Source organism: Siniperca chuatsi, linkage group LG4, assembly GCF_020085105.1.
Source record: "Siniperca chuatsi isolate FFG_IHB_CAS linkage group LG4, ASM2008510v1, whole genome shotgun sequence".
In the NCBI taxonomy this organism is placed as follows: Eukaryota; Metazoa; Chordata; class Actinopteri; order Centrarchiformes; family Sinipercidae; genus Siniperca; species Siniperca chuatsi.
In genome coordinates, this window is record NC_058045.1 from 28,093,702 (window position 1) to 28,120,142 (window position 26,441).

Genomic DNA, 26,441 nt, shown 5'->3' on the forward strand with positions numbered 1-26,441 from the left:
TATGCTGCTGGTCGGTGAGCAGCTCCAATGAAGCACCTTGACTTTTGAAGCCTTGCTGAAGAGCATGTGGAAAGTAGTGGAGATAGGGGTGAGCATTTATTAATGCGCCACTCCCAGATTTCTCTTTTTAATCGTAAATTCAAACCACAGAGTCACTCATGATGAGAGCAAAATAGGAACTATTGAGACTGGTAAAAATGTAAAGAGCAAGAAGAAGTAGAAGTTAGATTTTTAGATGGATTCCAGCTCAGTATGAAAACTGGGAAGGATGTATTACTGTATGACTGGTGGCAGGTGGACTTGATTGAGGCTGTATGGCGATAGATTGCAGGCTGGCATGTTGGAAAGGTGGACCAGGGACTGGAGGTTTGGGTGTCTGTCATTTCATCTCAGCATTTTCCCCAACAATCATTTCCTCTGCTCCTCTGTACGTCATAAAGAACTGTGAAAAGTCTCCTCTGCCTGCTGTCATGACCGAGCAAGGCATGTTTCATCCTTCTTTGTTAATTGTTGCCTATTCCTGGTCTGTAGGGATCCAGAAGTATTCCACCACCTTCCTGCTTCTGCGTTGAGGGCCAGAGTCAGGTCGCTCTCCTCCGAAGGCAGGCAGCTCATCGAAGTGACTCGGACCCAGATCCCTCCCCGTGTGTGGGGCAGAGACCCTGAACATGGTCCTTAAAAAAGATTAATAAAAAAATGAGAGAGTTATTGTTCATTTAAAATGCAACAGATCTCTTTTTTTGGGGGGGGGGGGTCCTTTAAGGTAACCTTTCACAGTTTTGTCTTTGTAATGTTTTTCTGTCCACCAGTATTACTCCTGTTTTTCAGTATTAGTATTCAAGGTGCTATTGATAACATTGATAACATCCAGCCGCTAGATGGCGCACTCCCCCTCCCCATTACATTCTAGTGGTTGCCAGTTCGTTGCACAACCTGCATATTTCATGGTCGTGTGGAGGGAGACTCAGACTCAGTCATAACAAATGTGATGAATCTTTCGTGATAGAGTAATGAATTCATTTTGCAACATATAGCTATACATTAATTATAGATTTAGGTTACTTTGTGCGGTGGTGTTTCCACAGCGCTCGACATTAGACAGACAGCTACAGTAAAAGTTAGCTAGCGTTAGTGTTAGCGTTGACCTAACGTTAGTCAAAGTGTTTTCTTGCTGAAGACAAATCTCATAGCGGATTATAAAAAACAGCAACGATGGCTACAGGGAGAAAGGACTGATGTATGGTCATGTCAGTATTTTCAGATATATATTAATGTGAGTACCGTAGCTGTTGAGCTCGCAGCTAGCTACATGGCTAGTTAGCCACAAGTACATCAGCGTGTGTCTCATAATAGGGCTAACGGTAGACTGCTATATGAGATGACACCCTCAATAACAGTCACGCTTTGAGTCTAAACGCTATAATGAGCGGATTTACAGTAGTTCTGAACTTTAATTTACCTTCAACATGACACATCGGTAATATATTGGGATCCCACATCCACTCCGTTCTTAAAGAAGAGCTACCGTCTTTTCATAAGCGGACCAGTCCTCCACTGGTCCGGACGGACCTGGTCAATCAACTTGCTCTGCATAAACTTGTACTGGTTATGTCGGACCCTGGCCCACTTCTAAATCTACTCTGCATCTTCTTTATAACGTTAGAGGGAACTGTAAAGTAAGGTAAGTGGACACAACCGTCACTAATGCTAACGTAGCTTCTCAGGGATTGAAGCTGTTGTTTTTCTAATTTTGACAATCTAACCGGTGACATCACATTAGTTACGGTTGTAAGGACTATGGCTGTCGGTAGTTGTTGTTTATTTTGTTTAAATATGCAGAACTGTAATTTTATGGGTATTTATTGTTGTTCTGACGATTAAGCTAAGATAGCTATTATGTGCTAACGTCACTAATTGGCAACTAAACCACGTGATACCAACGTCGTTATACTATTGGCTCACAAGCCTTGTTAGAAGCAGGAACCAAACGTCATACATCTCACAGAGATAAACAAAACATTCCTTTTGGACCCGTCACAATTTTAAAATGATTAATTCATAATAATAATTATATATCCCGCACCTTTCTAAAAGCTCTGTGGATGTATTTTTTTTGTTAAATATTTGTCTACATTAAAACCTTACCAATATGCCGCTAGAGAGCACCAGGTTTTCACCAGTTTTCTCTCATGTTTCTACAAACAAGACATTAGAGTAATTTCAAAGATGCTATAGGCACATATTGTACATTTTTACGAATAGTGGCTTTAACCTGTGCAAAACCGGATAAGGTAGAATTGTAAAATGAATAAAATACCTCATATTTTGTCATTGTTAGATGAAAACCTCATATCTCCCATTCTGGGGAGTTCCATGCACTTAAATAATGTGAAGGCTAAAATCTCCATGAATTGAGACCATTTTTACCTGTTACTATAAAACCCTTTGGATGATGATGCCAGAAGTGTTCTGTCATCCAACTAAAACAAGGATATGTTTCTTGATTCTTGAAAAGTTGTCATTTTGGAGATACACCTGACAACATGCTTAGTGAAATTTGCTGTTTTTAGGGCCCCCTGGTGGCCACAGCGTTACCTGGATGAACTCCTTTCAGGCTCTTCAGGACTGGACTCAGGGGTGGAGATATACACGGGGTCTCCCTCCTGAACAAAATCATATGACACAAGAACTGGTTGCTTTCCTTCAAAGGTCCAGTGTTGTTGTCATAAACATTCGTTGATCTATCAACAACCTCAAGAACATAAAAAATATAGGTGCTGTTCTGTTTTGTTTTTTTCTGAAGCAGCATATATTATTAGTCATCTCACCGTAAAATTTCTTGGGGTGCCGTCTTGATTTTTGAGAATTTTGACCCTCTGATCGCTTTCTGTCATGCAGAGAAAATAGCTCTTGATGTTGGCTTGACACTGTTGGAAAACAAACATAAAATTGATCTTCGAAATGTAAATAAGTTTTAAAAATACAAAAAAGTATGGAAGAAATGTCCATTCGTACAGACCACACTTGTAATTCGCTGTTTCTGTTTTGTTTTAATGAAAGCATTCACCCTTGTTGAGTCTTTGAAAGCACATGATGACTAATATCTTATTTTCAACTTTTAACTTCTGCTATTTGCTGACATTTATATCACAGTGTAGCAATATCATTGTGTAATGACAGGGAAGCCCTTCAGGCATATTTTACAAGACTCTGGACTACAATATAAATCACTCCAAAAGAGAAAACCACTCGGACGACTTCTTTCTTGTCTCCTTTAGAGGGCAAAAGTGTATGACTACTATTAGTGTGGTGTGATGAACATGGATGTCAGGGATGCTTTCTTACTGCTTTGTTCAGCCTCAGAGCCTTCAGGTCCTCCTGAGCTCTGAACCTGTTGGCTAACTCCCGGTGCTTCTCCCTCCAGCTGAGACACTCGGCCGCTCTCTCCTGCCTCTCCTTCTCAGCCAGACGCCTCTCGACCTCAGCCTCCCGCTGAGCCTGATTGGCCTTTTTGCTCTCCTCCTCTGACACCATCGCTCTGCGCCTCGAATTCATCTCACTGTGAACACAAGACTGGATTTACATCCCATCCTTATTTTTACAGGCGGACTGCAGAGAAATAGTTTTAATTCCATTTCCACGTTGTTTGACAAACTTTTTTTTTTTTTTTGCTGTTACATTTGGACTTAACCATATTAATTTCCCTTCCATTTTTATTTTTTTTTCCAACCTTGTGACTTTTGTTTTGCTAAGAACTTCAGTGCAAACTCGTCTTGTATTTTTAAAGTGAATGTACGTCTTTACTACACTTGCTTGCCTGAAATTAAAATGAACATCAGTCATTTAACTTTCATGCAGATGCAAAAACAAGCAGAATATGAGCCAGTAAATCAAAGCAATAAGCTAATTAAGATGGAAATTTAACCCTCTCTGGCGTAACTGTGTCACCCAGTCGCGAAGTGTGTTTGGATAAATCTAAGCACATCTGGATTTAGGAATTTTCCCCCATTTGTCCTTTGAAGAATCACCCAAGTTCACTGACACTGCACAGAGACCACCGACGCTCATGTCCAACGGAAGGTGAAGAAGTGTGATTTAATGGGGTTTTTAATTTGTGCAGCCTTTTAAAATCCACCGTATGTCTTGTGAAACTTGTCTTTAGAATCAAACAGCCCTTCTCTTCTCTGGCATCCATCTTTGTCGCTACTGTTTTCTTCTCCTCTGCCACCTCCTTTTAATTCTTCTTCTTCTTTCTTCTTTACTTCTCAGCTCCTCTGCCCCCCCAGTCAAGCTCTCATTGGTCTTCTGCTTTCCCATGTACAGTACACAGTATGTAAGACTGAAAGATTTTTGCTAGCACTCCTAAACTAGATCTTCCCAAACATTATATCTCAGCTGATCTCATACACCACTGGTTGGGCTTTGATTATGCTCAAAGAGTTGTTATGTCAAAGGTCATGTTGCACCACTTGTGAAACAGGATGACTGACCTCAAGGATGCCTTCATCATTCAAGCAGAAATGCTTTTTTGTTTTCAGTTATTTTTACAGTACAAATTAAGATTCATTGTGGACATTGCCTTGGGTCTTTCTATTTTTGCACAAGACGTGGGTGACACTGTGAATCTAAAACATCCCTCCTCTCGCGCCCTTGACATTGTTCCAATTTTTCCTCTTAAAGATTGTCAACAGTTCACATTGTTCTGACTGAGGCCTGATTAGTTTACCCCCTCTTATGAAGAGTACATACACACTGAAACAGCATTTTAAGGGTTTTAAATGATCTAATTCAAGCAGATGCAGCTGAATATTCTGGTGCTGCTGTGATGCAACAGGATTTCACGCTACTATCAATGATAATTAGCGTAATTTTTTGCATTTTTTGTAAAGCACTTAGTAACCCCGTAAAAAGGTGCTTCATATACTAAACACTAAGTTTCATTATTGTTTTATTATTATAACTGACTTACTCCATTCTTGTATGTAGACTTTTAACACTGTGAGTAGTTCTCAACTGTTTTGCCTCTTTTTTTTCTGGTAGATTCATTGCTATTTCAAAGAGTTTGAAATCTCACATGCCCAGCTGAAGTTTGGTGTACACCAGGGCTCTATCCTTGGTCCCATTTAGTTTTCCTTATACAGCCTCATGTTTACTCTCTGAAGTGTAGTCACTGTAGTCAGGGTATTTTTGATCATTGTTACGCAGATAATACACAGTTATATCTTTCTTTCAAAGCTCAGCACACTCCTCGTGACTGTTAAACAGGTATTACATGACTCCAAATGGAGGCTGTGAATCTGTCAGTGTGTACTATTAAATATTTTTCTGTTGCAGGCCTATTTAATGGTGTATTTTTATATAAATGTCTTATAAATGTCTGCCTAATGCAGCTTTAACATCCCAAAATGTACTTTGGGTACACAGCCGGGTGCCCACCTCTCTTTAATTTGGACATTTTCCTCTGTGATCTGTCTCAGCTTGTGTCGGAGATCATCTCTGTCTCCCTCCAGGCTCCTGTTTTCCTGCAGCAGGGCCTCCTTCTCCCCAGACACCCGGTCCAGCTTCAGCTTGGTTTCAAAGTAACTCTTCTCTGTTTGTGCTAGTAAAAGCTGCAGACCAGTGTGCTAAAGAAAGAAAAGGCAGATGCAAAATTAATGTCACAGGTCATAATTGAATCGATTCAGTCCACTGATAATGTCATATCCCGTTTTTGCCCTGGCTGATTCAGGGATACTGATGCTGGTAACAGAGAGGGAACTCTTTCAGAAAACTGCGCTAAAAATATTCCACATCCATTCTGGTTAAAGAGATGTCATCTGCAGTTCATTGCTCTGCTCATCAACACATAATTATGGAAATTATGACGATTTACCATAATTTATTACAGTATTTATTTATTTAGTCTTTCCTCTCACCCCATGATCTGGAGAAAGTTGTGGGATTCTCATTGGCACCAAAAAGAGAGACCGCATCACCCCTGTCCTGTCATCACTTAACTGGCTTCAAGTGTGGCGTATAATCGATTTTAAAATCTCTTGTTTGTTTTTAAGGCAATGGAATGGTCCTGTGTTACATTTCCGACCTTTTTAAACCCTCAGGTCTCATCTAGCTCTTTGAGGTCCTCTGACCTAAAGCTGTTGGCTGTTACACTTCCGAAATGCAAAGGGTTTCCTTTGAAGTTGTGGCCCCTTGATTGTGAACAGTCTCCCACTTATTATTATGAGGGCTGCCACAATTTGAAACCTTTTGAGTCCCACCTTAAAGAATTCACAAAGATATATTTAATTTTTTTTAATAGGCAAAGTAATTTCCTGAAAGAGCTGGGCACTGTAGTTTTTAGAAAGCAGTACTCAGCAGGAAATAGTGAATATTGGGGACTATTTTCAGCAGTGAATTTGGTGCTCTGGTGAGTATTTCCAGCAGCTAGATAGTGTATGTGGGACTGACTCAAAAAACTGCGCCCAATTTCATCATAATGAAGGATCATGTCACTTAGTGCAACAGTGTGGCTCATTGATGTGTTTTTATTAGTTTTTGGACAACAATGGAGCTCTGCGGCACAGAGGAGTAAAATATATCAGATTTTAGACATGCAGTCAATACTTGTTAGTAGGATCAGTTTGTTGGGATTTGGTCTTTTCATGGGATTTGTTGACACTAAGAAAAATATAGAATATCACCAGCCTTACCCTTTAAATGTACTTTATAACTAAAGTGACTTGGCTGTTTATCATTATTGTTTTCTTGATGTATTGAGCCAGTTCTGGTCTTTCGTTAAAACAAGTATCTCATATTCACTGTGTGTTAGATGTAATATAGCTTGTTTCAACACATATTTATGGTATAATTGATCAAAATTACATTTAACCAGAATTAATTCTAATTTAACATTTTTATCATAAGATTAAAGAAATCCTGTTTAATTTGCTGGTAAAACAGAAACACTAGCTGCTGAAATTTGGGATGAAGTTACATTCAGTGCTACACACCATCCTGATGAAGTCATAATGGAGCACCCACGGAGCATATAGATTAGTGTTATACTATAGTTACACTAATTTCTTCCTCTAATTATCTCTGTCTTTAACAAGTTGTTTATAGGTGAGTGTGCAGATCAGGTGACAATATCTGTGTGTGTGTGTGTGTGTGTGTGTGTACTTCTTTTTTAAGCTGCTGTAGTTCTTCACTCAGGCGGCTCCTGTCAGTCTCTGCTACCTCCTTGTCCCTCTGACACCCGAGGGCCCGAGCCTCAGCTAGGGCCCTGCTCTTCTCCGCATCCCCTCTGGACTCCTCTGCCTCACCTGCAGCTCGTGAGCACAACGTCGCCCTCTGCTGGCTCTGATACAGCTTCTGTTTCAGCTGATGGGGGTCAGAGAGAGAGGTGGGTGTATACTGTAGTGATCTGGCCAGGAAACATTAGAGGCCTGCCTTTGTTTCTAGATCTATATGAGGGTCAGCAGTGAGCTACTATGTGGCATGATTGGATAGAGGTTAATGGTAATACATGAAACTCCTTTATACATTTATGTAAGATCACTACCATCATATGAGACTAAATATAATCTGAAAATGTATATCTTGATATAACTCAAATGGTGTCTTCTTCTAGTATTAAAGGGGCACACATTTTACACAAAGTCAGTTTACTAGTCATGTACTACTCAGCCTGTTAACACAGTTGTATATGTCTTCTGTGGCTGTGGAGGAGCGTTGTCAAGTCTAAGAAAATAACCCTTGATGACGTCATAGCGATGTCATCAGAGTTGTACAGATAGCTGTGCATCTACACGCATAGCGAGGGCAGATTTTTGGTTAAAAAAAAAATTCACACAATATAACATGCAGTGACAGCTGCAGCTGCCATTCGTTTACAGTAATTACACTATTACCTCCATGTTTATGTAGATAATTCAAATATTGCAGGTTCGTCAGACATTCATCGTTTATGCCCAGTGTTCGAGTACCTCTTTGACTTGAGCCTGCAGCTCCTGGTTCAGGTTCCTGAGGTTCCTCATGGTCAGCTCACTCTCTGTGCGCATCATGATCCTCTCCATGTGGATCTCATTTGATAAGTACTTGTTTTCTTTTCTCAGATCCTCGCATTCCTGAGGAAGGTTTATCATCATCAATGACATATGATGTGGAACAAAAACGTAAAAGATTCATTCCAAAGGACACAAAACTGACAGATTACACAAAATGAACCAAAAAACTAAAACTAAACAAAAAAGACCTTTGGTTAAAGACTCTTAAGACATAAAGAATGACTTCTCTGGATGCACAGTGCTTTGTCTTGTGATAACAAAAAGTTCAGACTTCAGGAGACTGCCAGTAAGAAATTCCTCATTCCAACCATCAATGGACATTTTTTCACACTTATCACAGCAAATAATACATTTTTATTCTTAACATCCACTCTCACCATCACTTTTACCATGTTATCATTTGATGAACCTTTAAACTTGTAACCTAAATGAACTAAGCTGAGGTTCAAAAGTTCATTCTAGCTCTTCTGGAACTTTCGATTATATCGCATGATCTTCAGAAGCAAATGAAGTCTGTCCAGTTGTCATGGAATTGTAGATTTTCAAATTTCCACAATTTCTGACCACTTTAAGGACATTAACATTTGCATAACAACTGGGCAAACTCCATTTGGTGATGAAGATCATATGATATGATCGAAAAGCCCCTACCTAATTGACTTTATATTTTTAGTTGCAAAGCAACATAAAGAACTGACTTGCAACTCGCTCACATTTAGCAGGTGGCAGATTCTCCACAAGAGGGAGCTGTTAGTTGTCAAGTAGCTTTTCCTCACATTCATCGCAGCAGTGAGGACAAAGCTATAAACCAACAAATTGGAGATTTGGTGGAGATGGTGTTGATATGGATGTTAATACTGAGGTAAATGCAGCCAAATGTTTACTTATATGTCTTAACAAAAAAAAAGTTTAGTTGCAGCCTGTAGTGATTTTACAGTTCATTGATGGTTAAGTTCAAATTTAAGTTGATGATGAGCCACAAACCACAATTCCCTGTCCACTATTCGTTTGCGTTACAGTAATCAAATATTGTGTCCATTAATAAAAGCCTAAAAGCTTAATTTTTGTTTCTAATAATCAGGTTTTAGTTAACAAGCCTGTATTTAATGCATGTTTAATTCTGCCAATACAACCGTCCTTGTGGCTCCTGTAAATCCCATCTGCAGTGTGTTTACGCCTCTGAAAAGGAGAATTTTCCCACCAAAAACAAATAGCGTAACCTCAGTAACTCGATCAGAATACATAATCAACCTCTGTTAACATGTCTCCTCCTTTTTTCTGAGTGATGCTCACTTAAATGCATATGCAATGAGGAGAAAGGCACACCTTGCAGACACTCGCACAAATGACACACAAACAGTCTGGTGCTGCTTCTTGATAAATACACTGCATGTGTTTTGGGGAAAAATATGTCACATCTGCACCTGGAAAGACAGGTGCAAAAGCCTCAGTAAACCCGGCCCTATGTGTTCTTTTTTAAGTAGTGTATAAGATGAGGAGGATTCAGATAACATTGTTTCTATTTGCCTTTAGAAACAATCTGCATTGGTGCACACAAATACAAGTATTAATATTTATTAGGCATTTCCTGTTAGGATATGTTTCTAGCAACAGTGGGGTCGAGTAATCTCCTCACTACACATTCTATCAATTCATAAGCACTCGGTCTGTTACACCTGTTCTGAAAATAATACCAGGCCTCTAGAATACTATGCACATTGAAACCAGCCAAAATTGACTCAGTCCAACCATAATATATCGTACAGTTAAGCGTAAAGCATATTACTCTGTATGTTACTTTTAAAAGCAACCAATGGTAACTACAAGTTATGTTTTTCTGCTTGTTTCTGCTTTTGCTCACATTATTCTAAGATCTGAAAATATGACTGTATTCATTGAAAACTGATTGAAGTAGGCTTTTTTTTACTTTACAATGTTCTCTTTGTAATTGTTAGACTTAACAGCATGACTGTAGTTCCAGTTGTACTCACTTGTTTTCTTTTCTATGGGATAACTAAACTCCTATTGGGTCTCTGGTATTGAATATTTCTGTGAGATCACTTTGATATTCCTGTAGAATTCCCAAAGGATAGAGTTTTGTTGTAATATTTGCACAGTAGTCTTCTAAATTAACTATGGGTATACATTATTTTCCCTACAGGTTGTTAGTAAAACTAACTAACAGCTCTGAGGATGCTTGATCCAACACACCTCCACTCACACTCTCTTCCTCCTTACCTTCCTCTTTCTGACCAGCTCTCCTTGCAGATGATTGATCTGAAGGAAGGAGCCACTGGAGCTGACGACGCTGACCGGTCTTACCACCCGTACAGGCTTCCTGGACGGCCTGGAGAGACCTTTGACCTCTTCTGTTGTTCCATTCCTGAACCTGCTGCCTCTGTTAACGTTACTGCTACTCATGGAGAAAGACTTGTACAGGCTGTCGTCTAACGAGGACCTCCCAGCCATCTGCAGGTCTGTATGGGATTTGGCTCGGAATGACATTTCAAAGCCAGATCAGTGCAGTTTTGTTAATCTGTCACTTCACCACAATTGTGATGATGCTCTGAGAGCAGACGGGGCTCCCAGTTTGTGTTCAGAATGGAGGCGTGTGATGTGAATGAAGTTCTCAGTTTCATGTCAAGTTCACTGGGTAGATCCTATCACCAACTGAGCATCATTCATTATTCATAAGGTAACATAATAGGACAAACCTGCATGGGACAGAGGCAAACAGTCACTGTGTTTTGGTATGAGGGCATCTTTTCTCTTTTAAAGTGTGAAATGTAATTAAAATTTTCGCATAAAATCTTCACACATTTAGTCATACCACTCAACATGATGAGCACAGAAAATACTGAAAAAGGGCCACATCCCTGGACATCATAGCCGATCTTCAGGCCTTCTCAGGTAAACAGAGCAGTGGGGCCAAGAGGGCCAGGGTAAGGCTAGTGGTTACTGAGACTCTGGAAGATGCAGTGAAAAACAGGATGTCTGTTGTTGGACCTTTATGACAAAATTGGTACCTCTGGCACTTCTTTTTAAGTCAAATAATAGATACAGGCAATGTGTGAGGGACCTTCACAATTACTGCCTTGCTAAATGAAAAGTACGGAAAGCCAAAGGTGTAATTTTTTAGTCGTTTGACTTTGTCATGGAGGGCCTCTGTTCACATCCTGTCTCCCGTCAGCATTGGTTTCTTTTAACCATGACCACAATCTTTCTTTAAACCTGCCATAGATTAGAGAAGGATCATGTGAATCAGTTTTCTAATGGTCATATGTAACGATTTTGGAAGGCACTGACATGATGTCATCCTGTTGATAAGAGCACCAGATCAGAAAATGCTTATATGGGTTGTTTTTAAAGGCAACAACAAACATATGTTGATGGTTTGAAATACTTGTTGGTATTTTCTGACCCTGATGTAATAAGTTTTCTTAAGATCATAGTAAGATCTATTATGCTATCATAATTATTGCATGATCATTGGAAAAAAAACAGCTCAATATATAAGTAAACAAAATATAAAAATTATTATACAGTATATATGGCCTCTACGGCCTTCCATAGATACAGCACTTTTGCACTTAATACAAAACTGCCGCCTCCCCAGTCTGGTCTCTAGTCTGTCCAGACTGTCAGGGAGCTTGCTCATCCGTCATACCACTATTTAGGTGCCAGTGAGCAAGCAGTACACAGTGACTTTTAGGCATTCCTAAAGACCATTCCTCCATGGGTAGATGGACAGTTAATGATGGAATTATATTAACAGTAACAATAATAAACTTCGTTAACTAAATATATATTTCTTTAAAGCGTTATTACGACTAAGAGAAACAGTAAAAACAGACATTTAGGAATGTATATTATTTGACAAGTCAGTCGGAGAAAAAAAGTGTCTGTGTTGGCTTTGGATCAGTGACCTCAGAAAAACAGTTTCAATTACAAACTCCTCTTGACTTTCTGTCATGATCTTGCGTGAAGGAAATTGTCACACTTATCACTGAATTATGCTTTACTCTCCCGGGGGATGAAGTGAGACTTACACTCTTCCTGACCAAGGAAGTGTGACCAATTAGCTTCTCCTCCAGCTCTTATCTGTGTTACAGTGCTGTATCCCTTACAGCCCAGTTCAAGTCATCCGTGCTGCAGCCTGAAGCAGACAGTAAGCTCTATTATTCACATGATATTCACTGAGTCATGAAAGTAGGACATGTTTAACTGTCTCACCCTCTGCACCACCGTAAAGTAAAACATCCTCGCTGTCAGCAAGTGACTGTAAATACATTTGACCAGCAGAGACGATCACTCCTCATGCTAACAGCCTCTATAACCATCACTACATTCAGGTTTCCTAATGATGGGTTCCACAAGTTAGAAAAGCATGCAGGTTTTAAATTGATAGGTTGCTGGTTTGAATCCCTGGAATATAATTTAAAATATTAAGCATTAATTGAACTGAGGACGATGACGTTTGGTCTGGGTCATCAAAATGTTGGCATCCAACAACATTGCTTATTTTATGCCACAAAAGCTTAAAAAGTCAAAAAATATGTGAATAATTTTGTATTAAATGCTGATAAAACTGAGGTCCCTCAACCCTACGGATTAAACAAATGTTGGGGCCACTAGCACTCCACTATTTGAATTAATTCAATTGTGAGATGCTCTTTTGTTCTGTAAACAAAGGAGAGCCATTGAACTCAATCTCCCACAATCCTCTATTTATTCACACATAGGTGTGAACTCCCCCCATGGACCCAGCTTCCAACTACCATTGGTCAGTCTGACCTGTGACCTGTGATGTCACCAGGTCAATAAAAGTTATGTTTTCCCTCCTGACTTCATCTACAGCACTGCAGCTCAGCAGCAGCTGCCCTGTCATTGTGCCTCGCTTGGAGCAGACACACAGCACAACTGAACACTCTCTCTTACAGCAGCGACGCGAGGGCCTGCGTAAGATTTCTGCAACAATACTTAGTACTGAATTACTTGTCCAACTATTGCTATAAAAAATTGATTTTTACACAGGTGCACTCTATAAAACGGTGCTTCAAAATTAGGTAAAAGTGGAGGAAACACCTTTAGATCCTTTTAGGTGCAGATTACCAAACTAAATTAAAATGAATCAGACTCCATGACATTGTTTGCACTTTTGACACATTGTTTGCACTTTTAACTGAATGTATTTAAGGATAAACCCGGTTCAATTAGTTAATCTAGGCCTTAAGTAGAACATCTGGTTATCAACACAAAATTTCAAACTGTTCCTTCAACTCTAATGTTCCCGGAGACTACTGGCCCTCTTTTAACAGCTCAGAAAATATATGTTACATTTTTTTATCACCTTAATACTTTAATACTTAATTACTTTCCTAATTTTATAAGAATTGCTTATAAACAGGATTTTGAACTGGTGTCATGTTTGCACTACAGAAAACGTTGCATTACTTCTGTTTGGGTTCTCAGAGACCTCAGCTGTAAAACATGGTTAAATACAATGAATTTTCATAAGCTCTGTATCTGTGATTGGAGTTGATAATACTTTTGACACAGTACTACCCCTCCCAAACCACAAATAAAATAATTTGATTGCATTTTGACCTGTCTGAGGTCAAATTGACCCCAAATATAGGAAATATCACATTGTAGTGCATTTCTTTGTCTGCAAATGACCTTTTGCTCAGCAAACTGAAAACATATTTGTTCATGCATAGCTCATAGAACATATAAATCCTTATTTAGTGTAAGACCAATGTTTTATGATGATTTCTGTATTTTGTCACCTTTCATCAAATGTGCAAGCTCAGTTTGTGGCAAAGACAAGGGTTACCACTTCAATACCTTTCCACATGTTGGGTTTTAATAAGATCAAAAGAAAATAAAACATATTTGAAGGAAAACAATGGTTGATTTTGCAATTATTATTATCATTATTATTAGTAGTAGTAATAGTATTACAACTATAGCATTGGGCTCTGAATAAGGAAGTAAAGGCAATGTCAACAAAACTTAAGGGTTAAAGTGATTATAATGGTTTATGGAGTGAATGTACATCCTGTACTGTCAGGGTTAGATGTTTGATCCCCCACTGTGCCACCCAGTCTGAACATGCAAGCAGTTCAAACACAGTGTGCCATCAACTGCATGTTGTTTCTGGTTGTTTCTTTGATGTGTACCAAGGGAGACACTGTTGTTCTTCTGTTTTGGTTTGAAAGGAAGGCAGAAGATTAAACACTCCTTCCTTTAGGCCAGAGAGCAATGTGGTGCAGCAGAAACATTATAGAAAAATACCACAGCTAAACAGAGAACAGGAGCGCTGGAAATGATTATAGAGACGAAGAGTAAAAGTGAATAAGCAGAGAAAGAAAACACACAAGCACTGGGAAAATGTGGAGGAAATTCCTTGTCTGACCAGCCTTAGAGCAAACATACCTCTGGAAGACAGATGCTGGCAAAGCAGAAAACCTTCAAACCACTGACAACATTAAAAAAGTAATTTTCTAGTATATTGCTTCATCTGTTGGCTGAGAAGGCACCAGTTTGATAAAGGAGCATGAAACAACCAACCCACATGACAGCTCTTTAAGGGATGCCAAGAGGATATTCTCCTATTATTTATTTCTGTCAGAACACCAGTTAAACCTCATGTTTCCTGTCATCCGGCTTTAATATTTCCCAGATATCCTCAATTGGTTTTTATTTTGAACTAGTTTAGTGTTGAATATGCGGTGTACGTCATATATCCGTGATTTGAAAACCAAAACAACAGTTTGGCTCAAACCCACACAGTTATTTTAAAGGTCTTTCTCTTGTGGATGTGTGCGTTATCTCATAAAGGGGCATCACGCAGATTTGACCTCTGCTTCCTGTTTCCTCATCCCATTCACATCACATTTGTTCTGAGCCTTTTCCTTTTGCATTCGCTTTATTTGGTTCTTCACCTTCAACCACTTCAGTTGTATATATTTTATAGAAAACATGGCAAGATTTAGTTTTTTTACTCAATTCTTACTTTTGTCTTTTGCAGCCTTTTTGCTGGCCTCCAACTCCAATCAGATTAAAGGTAAGTTGTTTATTTCTGATGTAGGTGGAGCACCACATTTAGACCAAATACTGGAACATTTATGTATTTAATGTTGATTGTTTATTTGGCTGGTGTGAAATAAATTTGAATGCATGAATGTATAACATTAAAATTGTTTTTAGATCTTTCATGCATGAATGGAAGGTTTTCAGGCTCTAACTTCGGCACTCTTCTTGGTTGCTTTTCATGTGACAATTGAAAGTTAATTCTATAATCACAGTCATATAAGTCAGATAAAAGCATCAAGAATATATGAAAAATGTAAAATCATCAAATATGATCATGATTTAAATGTGGAAAATGTTAATTATCATGTCGTCGTTGTTTTTGTACCCATGGTGTCAGGGGTTAATATGTGGCCTATGCGCACCTATGGACTATTTACTTTATAGTACAATATCTACTGTAGGTTAAAGGGATCTAATTATGAAATGATAAAATTAACCCAAGTCATGGTCCTTTTTAAAAAGAAAGTAACCCTTTTATAAGATGTGATGTTTTAAATCTACACAGATATAAAGATAAGCTTCATATTCAGTCCAGAAATGAGTAACAGAATTCTCGATAAGCTTACAGTATGACATGGTGATGTTTCTGAATGCTTTTTAAATTTGTGTATTTGTACAAAATGTCAGCAGTCCCTCAAAGTCACAGAGCTGCTGGAGTCTTCATGCTTATTGAAGGAGGAAAATACACCTTCAACTTCACTGCTGCCAGAGCTGCCTGCCTATTTCTGAACGTCACCATAGCGACAAAAGCCCAGATGGAGCGAGCAGTACAGCATGGACTGGAGATGTGCAAGTAGGCTGTGTTTTCATTGCCTTTAGAATAAGCCCTTTATATCTACAGAGGGAGCGGGTCCCATGCCCCCAGGAAGTGTGCCAGGCTTTGAAGCCAATTTGACATAGTGGCCAAACCATGGAATTACAACTTCCGCGTGTGTCTCGTGATGCACACTGGCCCAAAAATACTTTTTTTCCATAGACCTACACTGTAAAAAATAAGCAGCTGTAAATGGTGGATACATTTGTTTGAGTGTTACAACCCCTGCAAAATGACTTTGAAGAATAAAGCTTGAGATGTATCCTCTGTAGTTATTTAACTGAATCAGGCCCTGCTCCCATAAGCAAGCCTAGTTATTCTGAACTGCAAGTGCAGCTCATACAAATAATTGCTGTTTTCACATATATTCATTTACCTGTTTCAGTCTGAACATGCTGTTCTCTCCTGCTCCTAAACACAGCTGAGCTGCAGCCACAGCACGCAGGAGGACTGTAGAGTCACAGTCACTTTTTTAAAAAAAGGATCAAAATTGATGCAGCATAACTACAGATATCATCTTTTTCATTCCATGCATTCTTCTTCATTGTCACAACCTGGCATCTATTACCCACAATGCAACTTGACCAGTTCAGCTGGAGATTTGGGTGTGTTACGCTAGTAGAGGCTAATGTAGCCTCAGCCGCTAGCCACTAGGCTACAGAGGTCTGGTCATCTCACTTCTTTCTAACTCCACAACCCCAGATATCCCCCCCCCCATTTTCTAACTTGTAGTCTTCAGCCCCAGCCAATGCTGCCTCAAGTGATGTCACTTGAGGTAATTTATCAGATTTCCTGCAGGTCCCTTTAAAGCCACAAAAGGCTGTATGCAGCATTTTTTACACCAAGACCTGTAAAGTTATAGTCCACACAGATGCTCATTTTCTCACACCAAGCTGAAACACTGTTTTATCAATCCATTCATTTTATTATTTGCACTTCATTTACTATTTTAACAGATTTGGCTGGACAGCTGAACAGATCGCAGTCATCCCACGACTTACAGCTGACAAAAAATGTGGACAGGGCAAAACTGGGGTGGTGACGTGGCTCGCAAGTGCAGATAAAAAGTTTGGTGTATTCTGCTTCAATGCATCAGGTATGTTTATTTACTGCACCGTATACTGTATATCCCCACGTATACTCAACAATGTGAACTGCTAAAACTTTTTTTAATATAAAAATTATTATTATTATTATTCAAATAAATTCAATTGTATTTATATAGCGCCAATTCATAACAGAAGTTATCTTATTCATTTCTCATTTACTGAACCTGAATGAGCGTTCACGTCTACTATATTATGTGAGCACAATAGAAAACTCTTTCTTCTCTTATTATTTCCCTCTGTTACGCGATCGTTACAGTCATGACAGTATTGTCTGTGCATTATGGCTCTATTGACCACCTTACTAGTAGTAATATTGATAATCAACAGGAGGTACTAAAGTGTATTCTGAGCATCAGCTCAATGACTAAAATGTAAATGTAAATCGTTTTTTTCCTCACCACTTGCAGATTTAGAGGAAACTCCCAACACATCACCAGCCAGTCCACAAAGCTCCACGTTCCCCACCACACTGACAGCACTGACGCAAACCTCAACATCTGCCACACTTGTGCTCAGATCAACAACCAAGCCTCCACCTTCAAGGGCGGCAATAACAACAACAAAAGCCCCTGAGCAGACAGCTTTTACTCTCCCAGTCAAGACAACACATTCATCTAGGATTTCCTCCACCTCCACCACTCTTAAGCCTTTCTCCACCCATATTCCTACGTCTCTTTCTCACCATATCACCTCAAAACCCACTGGGGTCAGTTTTGCCTTTTCTACTTCTGCTCATCCCTCCGATTTCTCTGTTTCCTCTGAGTCAGTGATGCCACACTTGGTGAGTCCTGCAAAACCTTCTCTAGGAGGTATGCCCTTGTCTTCTTTCATTTGTCGATTGACATGTTTTGTGGTTGTGACGTTCTCTTGTGTCAGTTTTCCCAAGAAGTGGCAATATTCTCTACTCCAATTAGCTTACTTACTCCTTTCTGATTTTACATGCCAGTGGAATTCAAGGGGTTGAGAAGGGAGGGATGGAAACCTGTAAATGATGTTGCACTTCTGACTTGTCACCTGTAGAGTTCAATATGAGTCACACTCAAGGGTGCTGTTATGTATATCCAAATCATAATTGATTATAATGCAATGTAACCTGTGATATTGTACAAATTCAGTGAAATAGAAGTTGGAACTCCAGCGACTACACAGCAAATAGTTTGGTCATAAAACACTGCAGTACATTTGAAAGTGTTGGGCTTGAATGGATGGATGGATAATTTTGCCTTAAATTCCAGCAACCTGGGTTCAATTTACAAATCTTGAAAAAACGTTAAACAGATTTTGGCTACAAAGGGGGCAGAAAAAAACCACAACAAGCTGATAGATTAACAAATGCGAGTGTAAACCTTTAAAATTGTTTAAATACTTTTGTCAGAATTGGATGCAGAACATTACCTGAAATACATGAACTATCAATGTAAAGTGTCTTAGTAAGGTTTTATACTATTATGATAGGTGGATCAAGATAGATTGTAGTAGGTAGTGGAACTACATAAATCAGATAGAGTTTGTGGTAATTCATAAAATCTTTGTTTGCTTTCCAGATGCACCTACAGCACTCATCATTCTTGGCATCATCCTTCTCCTCCTAACAGCAGCAGGCCTTGTGTGGTACTACAAACTGTGAGTCATGTTGTCAGATGTCCTGCATCGCTTAAAACACTGTCTGATGATTTTGGAAATCATTCAAATCAAATCATGAATCCATGAATGGTTCCACTGTCTCTGTAGACAGTGTTTCAATGTTTCTACTGAATTTAATATGCTTTTAGTAATCCATGTATAATGTGTTTCTAATATGATTTTTTTTTTCTCCTCTCCTTTGGAAAAGGAATATTTTCACCTTTTGGTCTCAGGGGCAGCAGAAGGACGACATAGAGACAGAGATGTGGAAGCACACCGACAGTGAGATGGACCTGCACAGTCAGCATGAAGGAGAAGAAGAAGAAGAATCAGACAGGAAGTACTCCAGTGATATCACGCTGTGTGTGAATCCAGACATCAAAACAAACTTTTCAGAGTAGCTTTATGATATTTCTGTGTGGATTTTACCAAGTGGACTGAATGAATTGCAGCCACAGTGTTGCCTGTTAAATGTCAGTAACGGCTTTAGATACATGTCTATTTCAGACTAGAGGATGATTTACTTTATAAATGCTTTGGTTTATTGTACTTTTCAAAGTGATTGTACACATGTACACACATTTCATGGCATTTTTCTTCAAACTTACTGTTACTGAGATTGGAAAGCAGCACTTAATTGATAAACTTAATAATCTTTAGAAAGCACCTTATAAAGTGTTTAACAAATTACAAACCATTTCATTAATTGGTCTTTAAATGTTGAATAAATTAAATTGAATTGATTGATTGATTTGAAAATTTTTTTTACTTTTTGTTACTTTATTACTTATTACTCTTTTACCTCCAGGGGAAAAAAACATAAAGGCTGTGATTTGAGCATACTGCAATAAAGACAACATAACACAACCTAAGCATAACAAACAAGACGAATGGGACTGTTCAATCAACTTTGTCCAAAAAAATCATTCTTAGGAAAGAAAATGTGATTTTTTTTTTTAACAAGATCAAGGTCACTCAATAATCTTACCATAAAATTACAGATATGTCACATAATATAATTGTTAAAAGTTTGATTTTAGAGATCAAATATAAGCATTTTGTGTTATTAAAGGCCTGTTTTCCTGGGTTACTGGATCCCCATCCACACAGCATCGTGGCGCTATTGAGCCATGTCATTGTTTGCCAACCGACAAAAAAAACAAAACAAGAGAAGAAGAAAAAGACGCGCGTCACGTGACCGGCAATCGCCTCCACATTCATGCTGAAGCGCCGTTAACGTGTTCCTCTGCACAGCGCTAAAGATAAACGTTACCGGAGGGCTTCGGGTGGATATTAGATTAAATACACACACACAAAATGCGACGTCTGGGTTCAGTTCAGCAGAAGATACCGTGTGTTTTTCGGACGGAGGTGAAGGAAGAACAGTCCAGAAAGCGAGACTGTCAGGTGAGTGCAGCTGCAAACACAGCAGCCATGGATGTATGAATAACACAACTGCTGCAGCTGCTGCTATCATGGAGCAGCAGTTAACACCGAGGACGTTGGCCAAAGAAACAACACGAAACAACCTTTTAATCCTAATAGACGTGGCTTTAGAAGTTTTGATACACTTGCTGATGGTTTTAACGTTGAGGCATTTTTTTCTCGTCAGTCCTGAAGCATGTGTTGCCATCCTCCCTCCTCTGCTGCGATTGCCTCAGGTGTTAACACAGGCTCGCAGTCATATAGCCAGAGGACTCATTATTAAACCGTTTACACTGTATATGTAATGTAATATAGCTGCTGATATTCATTTTTTTTAACAATGAAAAAATGACATTGGCACTAAACCCTGTAGATAAGGGGCTCTTAAACTTGGTTATTACAGAAATATTTACAAAATATGCACTGAGCTGTACATTTTACAGTTGAAAAATAAACTGAGTGCTATCTAATGAGTAAATTATGTAATGGTGACACCATTTCTAAATTACCTAAAACACATCAGGTATTTTTGTACTACAATAAATCAACATATTGTCTGCTGATATTGATTTATCTGTGATAAGTGGATTGGCGGATAATATCAACCCTGGAAGCAGCAAATATTTGTCATTTTGCTTCATAATTGACGGAAACAATTAATAGAAAATCTAAACTGTTGGTGATTCTCTTGATTGACTAATCGATCAAAAGAATAACTGAAAATACAACTTTCCAGCCTGTAAAATGTACAGTACTCAGTGTATTGTAGTTACCACAGGGGTTGAAGCTATCAAGACTATAAAACATCATCTCCCCTGCTTGATATAAAAGTAATCTGGCCATTAAAGACATGTTATTGATAGGGGACTGATATTAAAATCAGATCATGTATATGTGGATGACTTATTTGTAAATAACGTGCATAATTTTGCCTTTTTTAATTTATTTAACCCATATGACACTAATGTTAAGATGAATGGGTATAGGAACAACAATTGTAATTAATTAATTGTAATTGTTTTCAGGTGTTTTCTTTGAACTTGTAATGGTTAAACATCTGTGTCTCTCTTCAGCAATTTCAGGTTGTTGCCACGGAGAACGTGAACCCTGTTGCTCTGGAGGCGAACATCGACTGTGCACTCGCCACAGAAAAACTGGATGGCACTTGCTGTTATGTTACAGTTTATAAAGGTGAGTATCTCTCAGAATGACAACTACCATATTAGACCTCTCGAGCAACGCACTGGAGGTTCAGTATGATGTATGTTTTATCATGTAAAAATACCAAAAAGTTACTGTTTTAAGCTTGCCAGATTTGTTGCCTTTTCTGCTTCATATTGTGAATGTGTTGTAAATTGAATACATAAGTGCTGTAGTCTTAGTAGCATTGATATTGGTATCTCGTTTCTGTAAAAAGGGAACAATGAATGTCACTGCCATTGTTAATTTAGTTAATTTTCTTGCAGTGGAGCGGACTGAGCTGAATGATGGTTTATCTTTGTTCGGTAGGGCAACCTTACCCCTGGGCTCGACTCGACAGGAAACCTAACAAACAGGCAGAGAAGAGGTTCAAAAAGTATCAGCATTCTCACAGGAGCTGTAAAGGTATTTTAGCTTCAGTTACCAAAGTACTTGTTTAATTATGAATGCGGTTAAAACGTGTCATAGAAGTTTTAATCTTTAATAGGTTCGTACCAATTTTTTTTGTCCAACACTTTTGTGCATTGCATGTCGAACAGTTGCTTTATTTCTTCAGGGAGGTTGGACTAGTTTTATTGTTTTTTTGTGTTCTTTCTCAGGATTCACGTGGAACGTAGAGAAAGATTTTAAGGCAGTGCCAGGGACGTGGATCCCAGCCCACAGAGTCAAACACCACAATGGCCATCCAGTGCCTGATGAGCATGGACACATACCAGGTCCTCAAGTCTAACCATTTCTCATCAAGTAAGATAACGATAATAATTGAAATCGTTTAGATGTGGGCCAGCAGCAGCAGGTAGTGTAACTTCACAAAGCTTTACTGCAAATGTGCCATTGCAGGCCCCATTAGTTTAACTTCATGCAAGATTGAATCTAAAGCGACTATTATGGTGCACCAGTGTTGGACATAAAAATCCCAAACAGTAACACCATTAAAGATTAACAGCTGTGTTTAATGTGTTCATAAACCACGATGACCTCACCCTGCAGCCCAGAACAGTATAAGCGGATACAGAAAATTGATGTAGAGACAATAATTGCATCTGTTTAACTAGTATTTAAGGAGAATTTAATTAAATGCATTGTAAAACTTATGACAAGTTCAGGGTTTGCAGTGTGAACACAAATCCAGTTAACTCAGAGGGAGTTCATAACTGTGTTGCTTATGCATGGCTTATATTGAATGTGGTATAAAATTATCACTTGTACTCTCAAAGATTTCTCAGATTTGGTGTACATGGATGAAATAGAGAGATACAAGTTCTTGGATTCCATTAAGGACAGCAACCAGTAACATTTCTGACATGGAACGCGGTGCTTCTTCTGTCCTTGTGGATCCTGCTGCCTGCAGAAGTAGTGATTTGGTCCTTGTGAATGTTCAGGCTGGGTTCCTGTGGAGAAGGACAACAAACAGTACTGCTGGCACTCCTCTGTGGTGGATTATGAAGTCGGGGCGGCTCTTGTTCTGAGGCCCAGCGCTGACGATGAAGACATGCTAGAAATTGCAGCAGTCCCATTGGCCGACCTCCTGGAGCAAACACTGGAGCTCATCGGAACCAACGTCAACGGAAACCCTTATGGTAATGTGATACTGCATTTTCCTTTAATGTTCATTTAAGGTAGTGTCAAGGGAGGGCAATCTTTGAGCAAATAATTGTTTGAACTCAGTCTTGAGCTTGTCAATTTCAAAACCACATTGTTTAAAATTATTGTGGTGCTTTGGGTAGGTTGTGCTTTAAAAAGGGCTTCTCAAAAGAATGCTGGATGCAAATTGGGAAGAAGTCTACCAATACCCAAAGCCATGGCCTCTGTGCCTTCAGTGCGTTTAATTTTCCTGCTTTATATTTTGCAGATGTTCATGTTATTCTAACACCCTTTGTATAAAATACAAAGGCAAGTGATTGGCGTGGCACAGTTGCATTTCAAGTGTCTGAAACATACCAAATCTATTGTCATTGTGGGATAAAGTAATGTAACAGCATGTTTTGATAACTGCGTTCTTACAAATATTTACCCGTTTCATATTTCCTTGTGTTTTCCACTAGTGAAACTGGGACACAGTTTCAGACAGGATACACACAAAACACATTGTGTGTATCCTTGAGGTCTAACAAGTGTGTCAAATGCATGTCCTTCCTCATAAAACATTTGCAAAGCTGATTTTGAATATTTAAAAACGTGCGGCTTACATTCATGTTTACTAGCTACCAGTTTTCTTCTTCACTGCCTTTGTTCGCACATTTCCTTGTTTCTGTTACTGCCACCAACTGTTGACAAACAGAATAGTGAAACAGTCATCAGGAACGTATATTGCTTCGCCCACGTCGTACATGTACATCCTGGTGCACAATTAAAACAAAAAGGGGACCAACTCGTAAAAACATTGCTCTACAGCTCAACAGCGTACCTTTTTAAGATTAGAGTCCGTTAATGTTTAGTGGCGACATTTCAACCATATCAGGACATTTTAAGGAAAACGATAACAGAAGCATGAAAAAGGATACTGAATATATATACTGAATTGAAAATAAAGTTAATTTGTAACAGTTTTATTGTCCTAACAGGATTGGGGAGTAAGAAGCAGCCTGTCCACTGCCTGGTGTCACACGGGAGTGTTCGAATCAGAAACCCTCCACCAGTGGACTTCCAGCAGCTGTGCTCCTGGTTCCAGGAGAGTCCAGAGGGCCGAGTAGAGGGCATCGTCTGGCACTGCAACGACGGCACACTCATTAAGGTAGGAAAACGTAACAGTGTTGATCCAGATGTTTCCTAACCGACCATATTCAAACTATTTTGAATGTAGAATTTCCCCCTATTTGGGAGGGAAATTTTATTTATTTAATAACTGATTAAATTAAAAATGTAATTACTTACAAACGCTTTAGTTTCAGAAAATACATATTTTGATTTAAAACATAACATCTGATTTAAAAAAAAAAAAAAGAAATTCAAACACCATTAAACACATGACATGTTTTTCATTGGCTGTAATACCATGGAAGGCCTTGAGCTGTTCAGTGGCTGTTGTGTCTGCAGGTTCATCGTCATCACCTGGGACTGCGGTGGCCAGATGGGGAAACCTGCCTCGGTGACAGGTCAGTGGTCATTCGTGTTGACGGGACAGATGATGAATACATCCGCAAGGACTTGTTCACATCCTTCTCCAGACTAAATGGATGCTGTTTTAGCCGACTGCAGGACATCCAGTTTGAATTGTAGACACAGTCGAAGAAGCTCGAGCTTTCCTTTTTCTGAAGCTTCTGCTGGGACTCTAAAAGGATTTGTCAATTTGGCGATAGCTGGCAGATATTTTCACCAGTAATTCCAGTTGAGTGTCTTAAAGCCTGAAGGCAGTTTGACATTTGCTTTGCAGAAATGTGTACAGCTTTAGTGTAAAAATTACTGACCAACTGGACATTTTTACCAACTTATGTTGTTGAAAATGTTCCATTGATATACTGTATGTTACAGCTATTTCATTGCTAAGTGAAGAATAAATGACAAGTATGTAAACGATTGTATTTAACAGTTTGTGTCTGATTAGTACGATAGCTGCTTTATTGACAAATACATTGAAGCACAATATGTCAGAACAGTTCAAATACAAAGAAATAAATATGCTTCATGAGTTACATCACCAAACCAAGAACTTAGTATTAACAAAAACAGCTGCCTTATTGAAGAAACTAAAGGAGCTACATCACTTTACTGTTAAAGGTAAACTTTACTTTGAGGCTGTTCTGAAAAGGGGATATTTTCTCCTACAATTTCCAAGCAATTTGCTTTGGGAATGTGAGTGTAAGAGAGACTGCATTACCTAAAAACATGATTGAGATATTGAATATCTAAATTACTTAAGTTCAATTTTTCTGTGATCCAGAGAGATCTTTAGGGCTGGACATCATTTGGAAATGTTTGATACTAGTGCTGATGTGATACCTGAGTTTTAGTACCAATAAATGATGCTGATTTCAATACCTTATTCTGAAAAACACGGGCAAACATGTTTTTGTTTTGTTTGTTTTTTTTACAAACCTGTTTTTTTATGTAACAAAAGAAGCTACAAATAATAAATTGTGTGTGAGTGTTTCAAGGCGAGGGTGAAGGCTCTCTAAATATTGATGTTCTATTAGAAAAATAAACCGGTCAATCTAAAAATACATTTATTGTCCTCTTCACATTTTTGCTTTTGTAAGATTAATATTATCGTATCGGTTGGCCACACCGACAGATAATCAGTTATCATTATCTGCCCTGAAATTCCATGCCAATGTTTGGTGCCTGACAGTTTTTGATATTCGATAATACAGACCCGTTTTGGTAGGGACCAAAATTATATTGAGGATTGATATCCAGCCCTAGAGATCGAAATGGAAAATTAGCTGACAGGTTTACGATAATGTCCACTTTTAAAGACTGACAACCATAAAAGTACATCCAGGTGTAGTTTTAACAGTCCTAACTTCATTAAAAGGCACAGTAACCCTGAGTTAACTGACAGGCATTTCAGCCTTTACACCAAACTGATCACACACCTTCTTCAGCTGTTCCTCCAGCAGAATGTTCTTCTTGACCTCTAAATTATAGTTAAATTTTAAGTCTTCAATCTCTTCAAAAAATGTCGGGTCAAAGCTCTCCAGTTCTTTCTTCATCTTTTTAAGCTCAGTTTGAAGTTTTGTTTTCTCTGCTTCGGCTGCCTGCAGAAGGTTTTTGAGCTTTCCGTAGTCTAAGAATACAACAAGAGAGACAACTGAAATGATTATTGTTCTTCATAACAACTAACATCACAAATATTAGTTCTGTCTGGCTAACTTAAAGTTACATCATAATGTGTATCATTAAACTGAGACCCAATTACTTGAAAGAGGCCAGCATGTACAGAAAACATGAAACGTATTTTGATGTTAAAATAATATAAAATAATGGTTCTTCATTGTCAGATTACAATCAGAAGTATGTGGCATGTTTTGCTCTTATCTCAATGCAACTCTCAACTGAGTGTACTCAGCAATTTTTTTTTTTTACTTGAAAAGATAGAAATTCTCAAACTAAAATATGATTCATAAATAACACCCTTGATGTTGAGAAAAATGATGGCAGCATTACTAGAAAACCCAAAGAAATCTC

The 26,441-nt window shown here is 38.6% G+C and overlaps 4 protein-coding genes across 18 annotated transcripts in view; 2 read left to right on the forward strand and 2 right to left on the reverse strand.

Annotated features, from left to right (window-relative positions):
- Window positions 1-40: 40 nt before the first annotated feature.
- LOC122875188 (prelamin-A/C) lies at window positions 41-8,123 on the reverse strand. Its single transcript, XM_044194062.1, has 7 exons — window positions 7,965-8,123; window positions 7,159-7,392; window positions 5,437-5,624; window positions 3,346-3,559; window positions 2,829-2,927; window positions 2,596-2,663; window positions 41-674 (listed from the first exon to the last, which is right to left on the reverse strand). Exons 1-7 carry the CDS (start codon window positions 8,121-8,123, stop codon window positions 515-517), a joined length of 1,122 nt encoding a protein of 373 aa, XP_044049997.1. The 3' UTR covers window positions 41-514.
- Window positions 1,201-19,432, forward strand: lyve1b (lymphatic vessel endothelial hyaluronic receptor 1b). 5 transcript variants are annotated; one of them, XM_044192484.1, is made up of 8 exons: window positions 1,201-1,681; window positions 10,302-10,520; window positions 15,079-15,114; window positions 15,771-15,936; window positions 16,914-17,053; window positions 17,474-17,875; window positions 18,611-18,689; window positions 18,898-19,432. In XM_044192484.1, exons 4-8 carry the CDS (start codon window positions 15,806-15,808, stop codon window positions 19,088-19,090), a joined length of 945 nt encoding a protein of 314 aa, XP_044048419.1. In that variant the 5' UTR covers window positions 1,201-1,681; window positions 10,302-10,520; window positions 15,079-15,114; window positions 15,771-15,805; the 3' UTR covers window positions 19,091-19,432. The 5 variants fall into 5 exon arrangements, with proteins under 5 accessions (XP_044048419.1, XP_044048418.1, XP_044048420.1 ...); XM_044192483.1 differs by lacking the exon at window positions 1,201-1,681 and adding an exon at window positions 7,243-7,381; XM_044192485.1 differs by lacking the exon at window positions 1,201-1,681 and adding an exon at window positions 7,243-7,381 and having other exon boundaries at window positions 15,774-15,936.
- Window positions 19,433-19,873: 441 nt separating this feature from the next.
- Window positions 19,874-24,835, forward strand: lg4h12orf29 (linkage group 4 C12orf29 homolog). Of its 2 annotated transcripts, XM_044192487.1 has the most exons (7): window positions 19,874-20,096; window positions 21,188-21,305; window positions 21,624-21,719; window positions 21,914-22,030; window positions 22,697-22,894; window positions 23,879-24,048; window positions 24,351-24,835. In XM_044192487.1, the coding sequence occupies exons 1-7, from the start codon at window positions 20,007-20,009 to the stop codon at window positions 24,531-24,533; spliced, it is 972 nt and encodes a 323-aa protein (XP_044048422.1). In that variant the 5' UTR covers window positions 19,874-20,006; the 3' UTR covers window positions 24,534-24,835. The 2 variants fall into 2 exon arrangements, with proteins under 2 accessions (XP_044048422.1, XP_044048423.1); XM_044192488.1 differs by lacking the exon at window positions 19,874-20,096 and having other exon boundaries at window positions 21,581-21,719.
- Window positions 24,831-26,441, reverse strand: part of cep290 (centrosomal protein 290) — a 43,656-nt gene continuing 42,045 nt past the window's right edge. For all 10 annotated transcript variants that reach the window (XM_044192470.1, XM_044192467.1, XM_044192464.1 and 7 more), the window contains one exon: window positions 24,831-26,040. In XM_044192470.1, coding sequence (XP_044048405.1) covers window positions 25,805-26,040 — 236 coding nt within the window. In that variant the 3' untranslated portion in view covers window positions 24,831-25,804. The remainder of the gene's footprint in view (window positions 26,041-26,441) is intronic.

Excerpts from the sequence above, each read along its gene's own strand:
- lg4h12orf29 (XM_044192487.1), top strand. The coding sequence starts at position 20,007 with ATGCGACGTCTGGGTTCAGTTCAGCAGAAGATACCGTGTGTTTTTCGG. Across the intron at positions 21,720-21,913 it reads TTCTCACAGGAGCTGTAAAG|GATTCACGTGGAACGTAGAG; the intron begins GTATTTTAGCTT and ends GTTCTTTCTCAG. Across the intron at positions 24,049-24,350 it reads ACGACGGCACACTCATTAAG|GTTCATCGTCATCACCTGGG; the intron begins GTAGGAAAACGT and ends TTGTGTCTGCAG.
- lyve1b (XM_044192481.1), top strand. The coding sequence starts at position 15,030 with ATGGCAAGATTTAGTTTTTTTACTCAATTCTTACTTTTGTCTTTTGCA. Across the intron at positions 15,115-15,770 it reads CAACTCCAATCAGATTAAAG|CAGTCCCTCAAAGTCACAGA; the intron begins GTAAGTTGTTTA and ends ACAAAATGTCAG. Across the intron at positions 15,937-16,913 it reads CATGGACTGGAGATGTGCAA|ATTTGGCTGGACAGCTGAAC; the intron begins GTAGGCTGTGTT and ends CTATTTTAACAG.
- LOC122875188 (XM_044194062.1), bottom strand. The coding sequence starts at position 8,123 with ATGATAAACCTTCCTCAGGAATGCGAGGATCTGAGAAAAGAAAACAAG. Across the intron at positions 7,393-7,964 it reads TGCAGGCTCAAGTCAAAGAG|TATACACCCACCTCTCTCTC; the intron begins GTACTCGAACAC and ends AGATCACTACAG. Across the intron at positions 2,928-3,345 it reads CTCTGAGGCTGAACAAAGCA|TGTCAAGCCAACATCAAGAG; the intron begins GTAAGAAAGCAT and ends GTTTTCCAACAG.